This window comes from Chlamydotis macqueenii, chromosome 1 (assembly GCF_036417535.1).
Source record: "Chlamydotis macqueenii isolate bChlMac1 chromosome 1, bChlMac1.mat, whole genome shotgun sequence".
Classification (NCBI taxonomy): domain Eukaryota; kingdom Metazoa; phylum Chordata; class Aves; order Otidiformes; family Otididae; genus Chlamydotis; species Chlamydotis macqueenii.
This window is the reverse complement of record NC_141556.1, coordinates 11878320-11895128: the sequence shown is the minus strand read 5'-3', so window position 1 is coordinate 11895128 and position 16809 is coordinate 11878320. Positions and strand designations below refer to the sequence as shown.

Here is a 16809-nt window from a genome sequence, read left to right as displayed (position 1 = left end):
CATCTGTGCCGAAGACAGGCTCTGCTGTATTGTACCACTCACTGGGTCTTTCAAAATAATTAATTTCTATCTACTGCCTATAAAGAGTGTATAGGGAAATTACCAGCTGATTTAGGTCCTTTGGGAAGTGTCTGCATTCAGATGGGAGAATAATCAGCTGTGGTGCAAAATGACTCAACATAACTACTCCATAGTCTGTGTTTCCCGTGATTCCAGAGATCATCTTTATATCTTTCTAATAAAGCTAACTGATTTCCAGACACTTATTTGAGCATTGTTTTGTGGCAGTAATGGAAAGAGGTTTTCGGGGTGTTCCTGAGCCTGGGGTCTTCGGGCTGCAGGCAGTGGGTATCACCCGCCTGTGGAGTCCGTTCCTGGGGCGAGCAGACAACCAGAGCGCTTCCCCACAGCAAACAATGGCTCAGCAGGCTGTTCAGCATCATCCCCAGGACGTATCTGGAAAAGTACTATTACCTAATTTGACCAGTAACAGGAAAAAAGGCAAGAGAGTGGACAGTTCATATCTTTTTCCATCTGTCAGAGTTTGAAGGTGCACTCTATTTACATAACTTTTTTTTTCATAAATTCACTTTGTCACTTGGCCTTGAGAGTATTTAAAAAGCAAAACAAACACTTCTTTCATTTCGTTTTTGGCTGCACTCAAGGTGCTCTTACATTATTGCCAAGCATCTAATTTGTGTATGTGTCTGCATGTGCATGTGGACTGTAACTTACTGTAGGATCTTTGCCAGCCATTTTGCACTCCTCAACCTTGTTTGCTGACGCTGGCCAGAAAATCTAGAAGGAAAGAAATATCTTTTAAGTAACATACTTATTACATAATTTAAACAAAACATTTCCCTGCCTAACTTAAACTAATAAGTTAATATTTAGTATTACACCTTGTTTATACGGAAAAAAAGGATTTTCACTCATAAATGAAAAGAACTTTCTGTCTTAGCATGCAATAAACAAAATAAAGGCCTAGGTCTTTGGCTGATATAAATTAATTTTTTAAAATATTTTTAAGGTAAGTTAATCAACTTACTTAAACTTCTTTCTTCTAAATAAGAGGTATTTTCATCATAAGTCTAAATTACTGTCTGTCTTTATTTTTCACTTCAACTGAATTTCTAGAAAGTGTTCACAATAAAAACCAGAAGACTAAAATATTGAAAGAAGAGTTCTTGTAAAAAGTTTTCTATTTTAACAGTAAAAATTTGTAATCTTATGACAAAACCTGCTTAAAAACTTAAGATTTCAGACTGACTTCTTCATTTCCTTCCAAGATATCTTGCACTATAGATAATTTTCTGACAAACACCTCAATGTCCAAATATTTATTAGGTCTATACTCAAACTCTAAAGTTATTGAGCTTCTTCCATTATTTATTTTGATTTTGAAATAGAAAAGACATCCATTAGAAATCTCTCCCTAGAAATGTAGTAGGTGACAAAGCCTGGTAACATTTAACCTCAAGAGAACATAAACAATAACATTAAAAATCTCTGTGTATATATATACATACATATATATGCAGAGAATTCTAGATATGTATGCATAAGTATATAGGGTTTCTATAATGGCATAAGATTAACAAAGTGAATCTGTTATAAAAATAAACAAACAAATGAAAGAACATGTGGAACTGCAGAGATGAATTGTCAGCCTAATACTTGATGATCACACTCACTGCCAGAAAATTGAGCGCGTCTTTGCTTTCTGTTGATTTTTTTTAATTCTTATTTTTCCATGTCTAAATAGATTGTTGAAATGCCTCACAGCTTTATACTGCAGAATATATTTCATGCTAAAGAAGCCTTCCTATCTAGCCGAACTCCGCACAGAATGAAAAGCAACCGGCTAAGGGAAGGCTGATGCCGTGCGGGAGCACAGCAGCTCCCAGACAAGGTGGGCCGGATCACTGGTGAGAACGCGATTAGCAACAAGGTCACACAAGGTATTTCAGATCAGAAAAGGCGGTCTCATTTCAGAGGAAGTTTTCAGTGTCAATAGGAGGCCGAAGGGCACGTTCACGCCGTCACATGAGAGGCATTTAATTTAAATCTGCAAGTTAGAGTTAGCCTCCCTGGACTCCCTACACAATCAATTCAGGTAGACAAGGATGTCCAGAGGGTGATTCAGTGCAAAGCCTAATTGAACTGCTCTTAATCACCCTCCAGCAGCGCCTGCCCCTTCTCCTGACACATTAAAAGCCTTGCCTCTTAAGGAAGGTGTTTAACTTCGCTGCTGAAAGCTGGATATCTCTGCCCCTGGATACTCCTGAGATACAGTAATAAAGCCCATAGATTAAAGGATAGGATGAATTTGGTAAAGGGAGGCCTATACAATACACTTTAAAGTGGTGTTGTAGCTGCGATAATCTAAAGACAGTCAAGGCAAAGTTTGTAGAGAGGTCATATCTTAACAGCCAGGCTTCTGGGCACACAAGTACTTCTGCAGGCCACCTATTTTAAAAGCAGAGAAGCTGGATTTGAACTAGCTCTGCAGACAGGAGAGAAATCTGTGAAACTAGTTTAAACATTTTATAATTTGATTCTTTCATATATAGGCTGCTTACTACAGTTTGGGAACATGGGATACAGAGAGTCCTTAGAAAAAGGCATTTGAACAAGTGAGAGAAACAGTCAGAAAAGAGGTGGGCATCAAAAAGGAGATGAGGGTCACAGTGTCCAAAAAACCCCAAACATGAGGTGTCACAGCTACCCAACTGAAGGGCGAGGGCTGACACAGACATAACAAAGACTGAAAAACAGTTCAGTGATTAGGCATCAGAGTACAAACAAAAAATAAATATATTCAAAGGGTAAAGGCAACTCTGTCCCCATAGGTTTTTTTTTTCCCTATGGCCTGAAAATGATAGAATGTATCTTATTCTTCCTTACAGGCTTATTTTATAAGTGTATCTCTGAACCACCTTAAATCTTGGAAAGGAGTGGAAACCATCAAATCATACAAATTTTCCTTATGAGGCCAAGCCATGCTGAATGTTGCTTCAAAATGAGTAAATAGGTCAGTTTTTAAACAGTGTTTGAGAAGCAGCCATGCTAATAGTTTTTTCATCTTGTACTACACACAAACCAAGGACTAATAGTTCAAACAGGTGTGGTCCAGGACTTTTGTCTGCTGCAAAGAAACAAAATACACATTTTTTGTCTTAAAAAGAAAGGCATATAGTAAAGCAACCTTGGATTCTCAAAATAAATTTTGAACTTACAGTGAGAGGGTCCTGGCTTATATTATTAATATTCAGAGACAGAATATGATCTTTGCTGCCCACGTAGATCCGATCCTGATCTTCATCCATTAATAATATCCTGTAATCCAGGGGACTGTGCGATGTTCTGTGATACTCGGCAGTCTTAGTTTCTTGCAGCTCTGAAACAGTAAATACAACAAGTTAGTAAAGCAGTTCCATTGCCTTTCTTGCTTCACAACTGCATTTCTTTCTTTGAATACCAGTGGGGTCAATAAGAGAAGAAAAACCCTCACCAGATACTTGGTAATAATGCAATGGTTAAGTTTAAACAAATTTTCCTTTCTCCATTTGAATATAATTTTTTTTTTGTACATTAAGTAGCCAGACATGTCTCATAAAAATCAGGCATTGCTGTTATTCATTAACCTAATTAATTCTTATGTTAATGGATATGATTACTTACAGCCTTGGCTTTTAAGGAAGATCATATATTAAATTAATCAATGTGTTCAATACATTTTGAAGTTTATGACAGCAGAAAATCCACAAGATCAATGATAACTACATAAGAAGAGTTTACTTTCTTTTCCTAACAAGGGGCTTCACTGAGAACAGGTTTTTATCATTTTCAAGGTAAAATATTTTTTTAGTTCTTCATTACCATGCACAGCTTATTTAAAAGGGAAAAAAAATACGTGTTCAGTCAAGCCTAAATGTGTCCATTTATTCACTTGTGTATGGGATTTGGACCAAACTATCAGAACTGTAGAACGAGCTCTATTTTTCCACACAAAACTTTCTTCAATGAAGGGAAGTGAAAAACATCCTTTGATCTCAGTAGTGCGGAATCAGGCCTGTTACAGGAATAGCACAAGCTTCTGCAATATAAGTATTACTTGCTGCCCTTGAGAAAGCTCAGCCTTCCTGTCTTTGCTTGGCCAGTATGTTTTGGCCCCCACTCAGATTATTTTCCTTTTCAGTAACAACAGAAGGGATATTTCTCAAGAGCTGAGAATGGAGAAATAAAACTTTAATAATAAATTTCTCCTTATTCAAATATTTAACATATAATTATGCTTTCTTACCTCATGAGCATTATTATTGGATAATGCCCTGGAACTCTAAAAGAGTGGCAAATACACAGTACATAGGAAAATGATACCATGCTGTAATGTTTATTAATAAAGCTAAGAACTGAGTCCACATCCCTTTTGCAAACTGTTTGTCTTGGACAACATAGTTTGTCACTGTTGCTAAAGTCTATTTTTTACTAAAAGTAGTTTTTGCTCATTAGTTCCCTGTAGAAAACAGTAGATGTCTTATCCCAAATTAATAATCTATGCCTCTTAGATGACTAGATTAACGTGACCTAATGATATTTTGGAAAACAAAGCTCTCAAAACAAAAATATTTTTGGATATTTGCTTTGTTAAAAAAAAAAAAAAGTGCGTCTAAAGTATGCACTTTCTTGCACTGTCTGTAAAATGCGTGTTTAGCTGGAAGCATAAATTTTTCTTTGAAAACTGCTTGGAGAGCAATTTTTGACAAGTGGTAGACAACATACAGGCAAAGGCCTGTCTACTAGAGATCTAATGATTGAAAGAACACTTTACAGAATACAATTTGCATTGATAAATATGATGCATAACTCCACCTGATTTTAATCATGATTGCTAAATAGTTTCAATGGAAGATGAAAAATATCTTAAATTACTGAAATGTATGATGTTTGATTCACTCAGATGTGTGACAGCTTTGGGCAGCTAAGAGTTGTCTACATGCATCTATTTATGGTAATACTAAACAAAAATTAACATATAGTATTTCTATTTAATATATCTCTCAAGAAATGGTAAAAATACAATCAAGGCTTACAGTGCACCTAAAAGCTTAAACTGAAACAGCAGTCATTAAATATATACAAAAATTGTCCACATCATTTTCAGAAGTCTTTCTTCAGTGCTTGGAAAACCAATTGTTTTACTTTACTTAAAGAATCCTCCCTGTAAGCTTTTAGCTAGGATTTTCAAAGGCACCTGGGAGACTCACCAGTGTAGTGCCATAAAATGCAGTCCCTTTCTCTCTCTAAAATTCTGACTGACCTTTCCTAACAAGCCTGAGAAGCTACTGCTCATCTCTTTTCCTGGTGGCCTTATTAACTTTACTGTAATATTTGGAAGCTGTAAGGTGAAACTGAAGCTTCTCATAACTGTATATTTGATATCCCAGGAAAGCACATATGAGCTGGTAGTGGCAGCAGTTTCCCACACAACACCGGGTAAATATGAGCACAATGATTGCACAATATAATGTTCCTTCTTAATGCTGCAGTGATTGACTACGACTGACAATGAACACACCATGATTGACACAAAAGATGATCAAGATCATTATGATTGTTTTTAAGCAAGAGACAAAAATAGCAACAGATATATGTTCCACAACTTTCATTTATTAAAATACACTCTTTTCCTGGATTTTTAACCTCTTTGCAATGGTATTATTCTTCCTAAGGCCCCTGAAAGATAATCTTTCTCCAGCAAGCTGTTGATGAGGAGAACACCTTATGACATGCTACTAGGCATGGAAACTCAACACCATTCATAAGAAGGAAGGAAAGCCCTGAAACAAATACTGTCATACAGATTTATTAGTTTTATTTCTTTTAGTGCTGAAGCTTACAGTTTATTAGCCTCTTAGGGCTACTTAAACAAATGGGGAGGGAATTTATAATTGACCAAATTTTTCTTTTCATTAAAAAAAAAAATTGCCACTCGATCACCCAAGAAAATTTGATTTTTTAAAGATTTACTATCTGAGTGTTATTACTTGGAAAGAGCAGTGGCTGGAAAGATGCTGTAAGGTCTTCCACATTCCTTTTCATCTCCAAAAGTTTCTGTAAAAAAAGGATGTAAGCATTCACTGACCTTCAAAGCAAATTCTATTCCATGCTTTGAGAATTTAACCAAACAGTCAAGGCAGTAAACACTGCATGGAGAATAACGTTACAGACAGCTCTCTTTGAATATTAACAATTTTGTTTGGCAGAAAAAAAAAACCCTATATATATTCCATATGCAAATAACTGTCATCTTTAATGACATAAGAATAATCTTTGTTCACCCTTTTTTCATCAGCCATTGAATGTAGTTCTGGCTTTCCTCAATGGTGAAGCCATCGCTAACTTGATTCCTAGTGTTAAAAATCTGATCTTAGAGGACAGGTTATATAGCTCTTGTCTCTTTTAATGAAAAACAAAACCTTTAGCGATCTCTCTCCCCAGAACTATTATTATTATTGAACTGCACATTTTGGAGATCCTAATGACTGGGAGTTTTCTCTGTAGACAATGTACAGCTTACTGACAATTAGGCAGTTTAACACCTATGCTTTAATTATCCTTCTAATCCACAACAAAAAAGTTAATGTGAGTATTATTTTTAAATAAGTTCTGTTGTCGTGGGAGAAACAACAAATATTTTATGTAATAACTATTATTAACATCACAAAAGCCTTTGTAACACTCACAACTCATTGTGTTGGCCAGAACAAGACAAATCACAGCTATCGGAGACTGAAAATCGAGAAAGGTGGAGATATCTGCCCCGCTGACAAATATAGCCTGTTATACTCAAATTGGCCAACCTGCATAGGGGTATACGAGCTAGATCCACTCATCAGGTTGTCCTCTGAATATATTATTTAATCACTCAACATCAAACTTTCGTTGCTCCTTAATTCAAATTCACTGGTGTCACAATGCTGAAAATATAGCCTGACTTTCCTAAGGTAAGGAATGTAATAATCCCTAATATGTAAGATAAGACCCCAACGTAAATGACTTCCTTGGTAGATGTCTCATACTCATATGGATGTTTGATACCTATGTTACTGAAACTAATACAATTTTTAGCAGGGCTTTCCCGAATATGAATATTTCCTATTCACAGACCCATATAACTACTTGTTACTGAGAAGTTCAACATAAACAAGAAATTATATTACAGAGTTGGTAAGCTACAGCTGTGGTATGTAGGCATCCCCAGCCCAAGTTCAAAGCACTGAGTTTATCCACAGATAAGCTGTGGATAAACTACGATACGTGAGAGAGTGCACACAGTCATCTCTGCACTACACCATCCCCCGGTTTCCAGCCTGGTAGGGCTTCTTTGAGCAAATCTAGGATGCTCTGTCAAGCTTTTAATTTAGGATCCCCTGTGGTAAGTACAAGAAATAATATGTTTTCCTCCTCTTTCCTCCTGGCATCAGGATTCAGTCTCAGAAGGCTGGTTATGGGGAAGTTCAGAGCAGAGCCAGAGATTTGGAGCACACGCCTCAAAAAAAAAGCAGGGAGGAAAGCACAGCAATCCAGTTTCACACACAGCACCACAGTGAAGGGGACAAACACGGCTTTCCAGAAAGATGGGCTACATCTCCCCAGGGACCCTCTGCTGCCCCAATTGTAATGGGTTTTATGTAATCTTAGTGACTTGGAAGTGAGCAATACAATGCTGTTTCCTTTTATTCCCTCAGGGGGTATGGGGTCCACAAATGACAACCTTGTGTACATCTAGCAGGAGGCTCAACAACATTAGCTTCTAGTTAAGGAGACTGTAAGACTCTCTTAAGCCTCATTAAACCTTCAGTTTGTGCCAACAACTATGCCAGCTCATGCCAAATGTGATAGTGCAATGTAAAATCTCCCCTTCCAGGAACTGGAATGAAACTATTTATTTTACCCCCTATAAATAAATATTCAAGTAAAAAAGTTTTAAAGTATCAGATTTCATAAGAATCTAAAAATTATAACTATTGTTTTCTTGGCCTTATTTCTGATTGTTTAGTGTAAAGACAAAAGAAATGTATTATTTTCATAGTTTACATAGCACCCGTGGAAAAAGTATGCTATTTGTAAGACTGCTTTTCAACCCTGTGGGTATACAATGTGACTATTTGTTGAATTTTATGTATGGAGATAGAACAAGGAAAGGCTGACTATTTCCTTTCAAAATTTCAGAACAAGTCACCTTCGCACTGTCGATATTCCTTCTCTTTGAAGAAATCTATATCGATTCCTTCTACTTAAGAGAGTGAGGGAAGAGAGCTGTTAAAGCGTTTTGCCACTGCTTATGCAGTGCTCCAACTACAACCCAACCCTCAGCCAGCTCTCAAGTGAGGCTGATTATAAATGGGAGTGCAGTCATTTGGCCAAAGAGCCATAAGCAGCCAGATGTGCTACTAGTCAGTCCCTTGTGTGCCTTAACCACACGGGGCCCAAAAAGTTCAGATGGACCTTTGACCTTTTCTTTATCTCTTTATCTCTTCTTCACGCATGAGAAGTCTTTGCACTGTTTTTTTTTTTTAATGCTGTTAGAATTAAATTTGGCTTTTTGTATAAGGAGGTAATAGGTTTATAAAGACTGGAAATCACAGATGTGCACACTTTCTAGCTTCTGAATCTGTCTGAAAGGATTTTAATTACATTTTTACTGAAAAAAAAAAGAATGAGTGGGAGGGGAGAAAACAGATTTACAAGTGCTCATAAAATCACTGGCTAACTAATTAACAAGATCACTTGGAGGACAGGGAAGAAGGGAGTTCAGACAGTACAGGCTGAAACAGGAGCCCTCTTTGCCCAGAGCTAAAATGTATAAGTTGCCAGAAGGAAATGTAATTGCTGTATTTGGAAAAAGAGTAAGTAACATGGAAATGTCAACGATATTCAACTAGTTTAAATATACACCTAGTTTAAATATACACCTTGAATACTTGTTGGTATATTCGCTTAATTGGTTGAAAATGGAATTTAAACATTACTGGATTGAGATAGTGCACTCTTTTATAAATAGAAATAACAGCACCAAGGTGAAGTCTTTGGAGAGTCAGGCCCAGAGGTAGCTTTAGCATGTCTGAGGAGCAATCTGTCACCTTGAGCAGCTCAACATACACATTAGGAGCAGTAAAACACTCAATAGCTCTTTGTGAAGGGGACCATGTGTTGATAGGAAAAGACATACCAGTTAATAGTTGACCTTAAGCAGAGCATTCACATATGTCAGTAGATAAGTCCTTTTTTCACAAATCACAAGGCACACAGAAGTCCTAAAATCCTGGTAACTTGCAGACTTTAAAAAGATCACAATGGAGTACTAACTGGCTTTTTGATCTTGGGGCTTTTTAAAAGTTGTACTGAAAGTGGAATCACTTGTAACAGAATGCTGTTTAATTAAAACTATCAAAAACTATCAGAGAATTTTTCATCTTTGATTTGCTGCTTTGAAGAACGAAGAAGGAGGGGCAGATCCACCGAGGTGTGGGCAGCTGCCAGTTTTGTGTGGGAGGAGTGTGCTTTCTAAGCAAAGGCATATACACGACAAGAGAAAGTCACTTACTTGTATGTGGCAACATGTATTATGGCTCTGTGGCACATTCATCAACCCAATGCACCCCACAAGGTTAAATGCATTCTTATTGAAGCTTTACATTATGAGGAACAGACACTATCAAAATGTCAATTTTTTTTAACTTACACAGATATTGTAATGATGAAATCATACTACATTCCACAGCAGAAGCCCCACTCCGAAACAAAGAGGAAAAAATGTCAGTTTTTCCCAAACTGTAGTTGCATAGCTATTCCAAGTCATGCCAAATATTCCAGTATTGAGATTCCTTCATTGAGAATTATGCAAGACCACCCACACTCTCCAGTCAGCCAGTCTCGCTAGGCTGTAGACACTTCTTGGCATAATTTTCAGATTATTCCTCCACTTACCTCGCTGTAAACCTGGAATATCTCCTCTGAAGTCTGCACAGGTATTTCAATAAAAATATTGAAAAGTAGGCTTTTTATTTTTTAATAAGTAGCACGCAGTTATAATTTTACCAGTCATCAATCTTATCCCTTTATTTAATTGCAATTTCTGTGTTTTATTTCAGAAGATGTCACAAATACTGCCACTCTATAGAACTTTCCAGAAGATATCTGATTTCTCAAATATTACCTTGCTCATTTCTGCACATCATTAACCTGTTCAGACTTTATTCTCATTTTTGGTCCCAAAACCAAAGAAATAACTTTGGCAAGCGTGGAGAGCCATAAAGACAGGCCAAGTGCGTTTAAGATTATGGCAGCTGAGTTAGCTGTAGGATGGGAGCCAGTCTTTTCTGTGTCTTGTGTATAAAGAGCTTGTGTATAACAGCTCTGCAGCGCATAAACTGCTCTCCAAGAGTAAGCTGCATACTTCAAAGTCTGCACAGTTACACAGAGTTTACCCTTTTTTTTTTCTTTCCAAAAGACATGGAGAGGGTCCTTACCTCATTGCCTACGGCTGCACAAACTCAACCTGTCTCACCCACTAGCTTGAGTGCACACAGAGGCTTTGCTATTGGCAGTCGAGATCTTTTTGTTTCCCAGATGCAGGAGTGAGAAGCTTTCGGTTGCCAAGTATGACATTATTTTTGAGATGAAGCAAAAAAAAAAGCCACACCCATGGAGAACTTAGACAAATTCCACATTATTTTACTTCTGGGAGCAGAATACCTTTTCATTGTACTCTGTTGTTTTTTCACTCTTGCTCTTTTTTTTTCTAGTGGACCAGTAATCACGTCATTACAGCTGTGCTTCCTCCTCCATGCTCAGTCACACAGAGAAATGTTCCAAGTAGCTAACAGATTAACAGCCCATCTGAAGCCATGACTGTACGCAGACACCAAAACACTTTGATGAAAATTTAAAGAAAGAGATGTGAAATGGGAGAAAGTGAATTATTGTAATTGTCTGTCTGAAAAATGAATTAAAACTGAACTTAGTGCTATTCTCTGACTCAGAACTGGGCAACAGCATGAGACTTGTGAGCTGTTCTCCCAATTAATTCATCTTCATCCCGTTTGCCATAGCAGGTTGACCTCTGAGAGGAGAACGAGGTCTGAGTGGACTTCTCATTAGTTTTGAATCTCATTCAGGCTGTTATTTTTGTGATAAAAGCAAACCTTTTTAGGCTTAGGTTTGAGTATCTGACTCTTTACTCCCCACAAACTGATGTGACAGATGATTTCAGCTGGGATGTTTTTGAATACTGGGGAGGGAGTGAGAGGAGCAAGGATACTGTAAGTAAGGTTGACTGAAAGGTAGGTTGTTTTTCTGCTAGAATTGTCTGGTTTTGTAAGTTTACCTTTCTGTTTCAGTGTAAGAGTGCACTTCGCAGGTTAACTGAGGTAGTCTGTAGACAGTGAAGACATAATTTGTCTTTTGCAAAATTGACTGACAGAGGCAGCTACTCCCCAAATCTGCAGTTTTGAGGTGTTAATACTTTTTCATTGATGTACTGACAACCATGCCTCTGAACCGTAGTGAAGAACTATCAAATATTGCAAAATAATCCACACCTTAAAGAAGTAAGCAGATAGTAGTCCCTTAACTTAATTTCTGACCAAAGAAGTTCTTCACATCAACTCACACGCAGAGTCTTTCTTTTTTTCCCTGAGCATATTGTCACTATGCTGCAGAATTGTTGCCAGAGCTAATAAAAACTCATTGAGAAAAAAAAACACAGCTCAACCACCAAAATATTTAATTATGGTTTTTGTAATAAAGTAAAAACCCACTTCTCTGTGGTGACTCAGAGGAACCCTTTTCATTATATTCCTTTCTCTCCTTCAAAGGGCAATCTCCCCAGAGATTCAGCCAATCTCTGTATACCTAGGATTGGCATTACTGCCCTTGCTGCAGTAATCCTTGCCTTTATTGATGTTACCAACTTCAGCTGCAATTTCAGCCATGACACTTTATCCACAGATCTCCTTAAAACATGCTGGCCTTTTCTTCGGCAGTCACTTTTCACTCCTGCTCTGTATAAAAAGGGTAACTTTGTATATGCAGGCTTGATTACAGTTTCATTATTATTATTATTATTATTATAATTTTAATCAAATTAGGATTATCTATCAGGCAAACATCAGGCATAAAGAGATCAAAATAAATCCCAAGGGCTTAGCTTTTATTCATTCTTCAGTAAAATAATGTAAAATTTACTCAGCCATGACTTGAAGAAGGCTTGGAGGGCAGTATTTCACATTCAAAATAATTTAATTAATAAATTCATATCAATGGCTTGGTGAATTAAAGAGTGGTATTTTTAGACACAGACAATTCCGAATACAGAGAGATGCTCATAAAATAAGTCAAGTTGCCTATAGCAAAAATAAGGAAACAGGTATGTAGGATGGTGGGTATCACATACAACTAGGGAAACTACTGCTTAATTTTTTAGTGTGTTTTCTTGTTTCCTATCAGTACGTCAGTCAATGGTATACATATACCTGGTGTCTATACACTCTTGTCTATATATCAGATCATCATCTCTATATACCAAGCCCAGAAAGTTAGCAAGCTCTGCTTTACATCTGGGAAGGATAAAAGAAACACTCCTTCTTGCTCCACTACGTGAGAAAACAAAGCAGCTGGAGGTCAACAAATGGCATCTCCCCTTCAGTGAACCCTCAGTGAACCCCTAGTCCAACATGATGCCAGAAGGGTCATTATATTGAAGACAGTGAACTTTACCAAAAGACACAGCCACTCTTTCACAACTGTATTTATCCAAATCTCCTCTTTACATTTCTACTCCTAGAATACAAATATTAGAATACTTCTCCACAATATTCTTCATTCTTTTTCCTATATTTCTTTGTTGCTCTGTATGATTAAATTAGCCTTTCTGCCTAATTTGAGCTCTTTTATTAAATTTGATTTTGCATCCAAGACGCCACCCAGCCTTTTCCATCAATAGGAAACAAGCTGTTTTCTGGACGTGGGTGTTTGGGATGCCTCCTGAAGCCAAAGAAAGTTTGGTTTGTGAGAAGAGCAAAGGTCAAGCCTATCCTTAAATGTTTTCTTGTTGTTTTTTCCCCTTGAAATAATTTTTTTTTGGTATATTAAATGCATTCACTCCCATCAGAGGAATAGCCATGTGGTTTCATCAGACTGTACATTAAGATTTTTTTTTTTTCCAAATTACTGTAATGCCATAACCTGCTTCATTGGACACAGAGATTGGTCATGTCCCTCAGAGGACTTTAGAGGTTGGACACAACTAGAAATTATTAATTTAATCAACAATGTTTACTGTTTGTGTTGCTGAACACCTGGGATTGTTATGAGTCATGTCAATACTAAATTAATTAAGAGTTGGGGATTTTTTTTTTAATGCTAACTTCAAAATCAAAATACTTCCAAGCTTCCTATATGGATCTAGAAGCTAGAAGTGGGTCTGTCACCGTTAGGTGTCATTTATGAGATGTGGCTGTCCGTGCTGCTGGCTCAGCAGCGCTGTGCTCAAGCCCCATGGGGAGACGCATTCAGTGGGCAGCGCGCTTGCTGTTTAAACACACAGAACGCAACCATATTTCACTCTTTTTCGCACCACGAAGACTGACACAAAGAGGGAGTTTAGGAGCACATTCCAGAGCTGCATGCTACTATCAATCTTGAAGTGATCACCAGCTGGTATTTGGGCGCACAATAAAAGTCATGTTTAGTGGGCTGAGCATAGCCTGGTGGATTAGAATCCTGTTCTGCTGGTACTTTGCTTTTTGACTTCAGGCATGTCACAGAAACTATCTGTGTTACATATGTAAAGTCAAGGTAATAGTTTGGTATTTATATCACTGGATTGTTTTTGGGTTGCACTTGGTAATGTACAAAAAAGCCTTTGAAATTAAAATGAAATAGCTGGAAGAAGTTATTTCAAGTGTATTTCACATAAACAAACAAACAAAATCTCTCTTTTTGTAAGTCCAGACTCTTCAGGCTTAATAAGCTCAGCCAAAACTCTGTTTTGGATTTAAGTGATAACTTTTATGCTTTTCTGTTTAGATTTCATCTGAATGAGAAGCCATTTTAATAAAAAAAAAAAAACCTGCAGTCACTCACGCCATGTTTAAACTAGCCTTGCCATATTTATTCAGCAGGATGACCATCTAGTATTTGGCCAAAAGAAGGAAAAAAAGTATAAGAAAACCTACTTGTTTATATTTAACTCTCAGTTATGAAGCATCTCATGATCACAACACTACCACTTTTAAATAATGATAGGCTCTAACATTGGTTCATTTGGATGTGCTGAACACCAACAAAGAGAAAAAGGAAGATAAATCATTGCTTCCAGGTAAAAGGCAGAAGAGCCAAGAAGAGTAATGTACTTGGCTGAAGTACTACACGGACCTCTTATAGGTTCATCATAGAAAGAGCAAGGTAAAGGAAGGAAGGAAGGACTCGAACAGCAATCCAAAACTGAAGGGTATTTAGATTCCTGACAGATTAAAACTGGCACATTGTAGACATAGGATAGGACACAGTAGTGGACAGCATGGCATAGCAGTCAACCACAATGAACACTTATCTCTGTAGCAAACCACTAACTGTAGCAGAGGATGATGCAAGTGCCCTCAGCACATGACTGTGTCCTTCATTCTGAGACAAAATAAAAATTGTGTTAACTTTAAAGGCAAAATTCCTAGATTGTGCCCTTTTTTGTGTGCCCTGTACTCATATTTCAGAAGCACAAGTGAAATAACATGGCTAGACATTTAAAGCATAATGTACCAATATAAAGAACAAAGGAGATTTGTTTCATGATCAGAACAGGGAACTCTAAGCCAGAACTCCTGGGCACTTGCTCTCTGACCTTGAACAAATCTCTCACCCTCCATTTATGTCAGTTTAACCATCTGCTGTATGTTTATAACAACACTTACCTGTCTTTCAGAATTATTATCAAGTTCATTTAATATATGTTCGCTAAAAAAAACCAAATGAAAGGCATTTTTATGTTCAAAGTATTATTCTAATTCATGTTTTTGCTAACCATCTAGGCTTATTGCATGATACATTTAAATCACTTGATTTTACAGGTTCACATGCTTTAGTGTGTCTGGGTCGCATAAAGTAATGCCACTTAATGCACAATCCATTTAATCTGCATTAAACAGATAATGTCATGAATTCTATTGCAGTAGAAACAAAATCTCTACCATGTGATTGTGACAGAGTAAACAGAGACAGTTCTGAATAGCTTCTAAGCAGAATTTGTTTACTAAATCCATGTTAACTTCACTAGATTTGCCCATGAGGAGGAATGGCAAACAGTGAACTTCTGAACTCTTAGCCTGAATGCAAAATATATTTAACAGGTTCAAATCCTTCAGCTGGTGTTTATTTAATATTGCTTTCACTATTGTATGAGACTTAGTTTGACTAGTTCCCTTAAATAGGTTCACCTTCATTCATGGTATACTTCAACTGCTTATTGGTTATGAAAAACAAAAAGCAACCGTAATAGCTGCTGCTTTTCCTTGGCTCTGCGTACTGTTCAATGCTGGGTTATTGGGTGGTTTACCGGCACTGAAAGTTCCTAGAAGCACAAGTCTTTTACATCAGATACATACTGAGTGTAAAATAAATATTTTCAACTTATTTTTATGTATTTTTGGTGGCAATCTATTGTAAACCTTATTATCTAGTGAAGACACTACAATCTAGAGATTGTCCCATCTTCCTCATTTGTGCTACAAAAGTTATCAAATATACTCTCTAGTGGCAACTGAGGACAGCACAGGTATCCAGCTACTTGCAGGAATATTTCAGGCATTAAACTCCTGCCTTTTTTTAATGGCAACCACAGACCATTTGGTGCAGGTTAGTAAGGTCTGACCATGGGTATTAGGCTCACCGAAGAATTTAGGCAGAGAAATGATTTTGTTCTGAATGCCAGTAAACCTTAGGCAGCCACCTCCTTCAGCAACCAATGCAAAGAGAAACACTGTGCTGGGCGTACCCAGTAGTACAGCTTTCATCTACGAAGATTTCCGATTTGGTTGGATTTGCCTGAATTAATATTCTGAATTTAGGCTCTTAATTCCCACCTAGATACCAGTTTAGGTGCATAACTGGTGTATTGAATATGTTCCTGGTTATACTTCCTTGCTATACTGAACTTCCCTTACACCAACTTTAGGCATGTTACAACTACGGTCATCTCTCCTACAGCTAAACTCAGTAAAGCACTTTATATTCCAAAATATGACCAAAAAAAGAATTCAGCAATACCATGTAATTTCATAACAAAGAAAACATTCTAGAGCCTGGTGAAGTACATTTTCCCTTTTGTACTTCATTCTTTTACACGCACTACACTCAAATGACTGTGCAGATACCATACTGCTACGCTCAGAACTCCGACTCCTGAGCCTAAATACAAGAGGCAAAGCAGGCTGCCCCAGACTTGTCACTACCTATCAGATAACCTGTCCCTTTATCATGTCAAATCAATGCACGGTAGTCCAGAAATAGAACGATTCATGATTTACAACTTGCAAGATAAAATACACACAAAGAAGTTCATCCATCAGTGTTCCTCATGCTGAATGAAATGGTCACAAATCCTGCACTGCCAGAAAATCCATCACCTTCTTCAGGCTTAAAACATGACAAGACAATGAAGGCAGTGTGGTTTAGGCTTGGATAGGAGAAAAGGGAAACCTTAACACTCAATGACTATTCTGGGAAGAAATATTCTGCTGAAGGAGG

The 16809-nt window shown here is 37.3% G+C and overlaps 1 protein-coding gene across 1 annotated transcript in view; it reads right to left on the bottom strand.

Moving 5' to 3' along the window:
- Positions 1-16809, bottom strand: part of SEMA3C (semaphorin 3C) — a 125416-nt gene that overhangs the window by 53150 nt on the left and 55457 nt on the right. The window contains exons 3-4 of the mRNA XM_086745740.1: positions 3240-3400; positions 736-798 (exon numbers count right to left, since the gene is read on the bottom strand). Of these exons, the coding sequence (XP_086601866.1) occupies positions 736-798; positions 3240-3400 (224 nt within the window). The remainder of the gene's footprint in view (positions 1-735; positions 799-3239; positions 3401-16809) is intronic.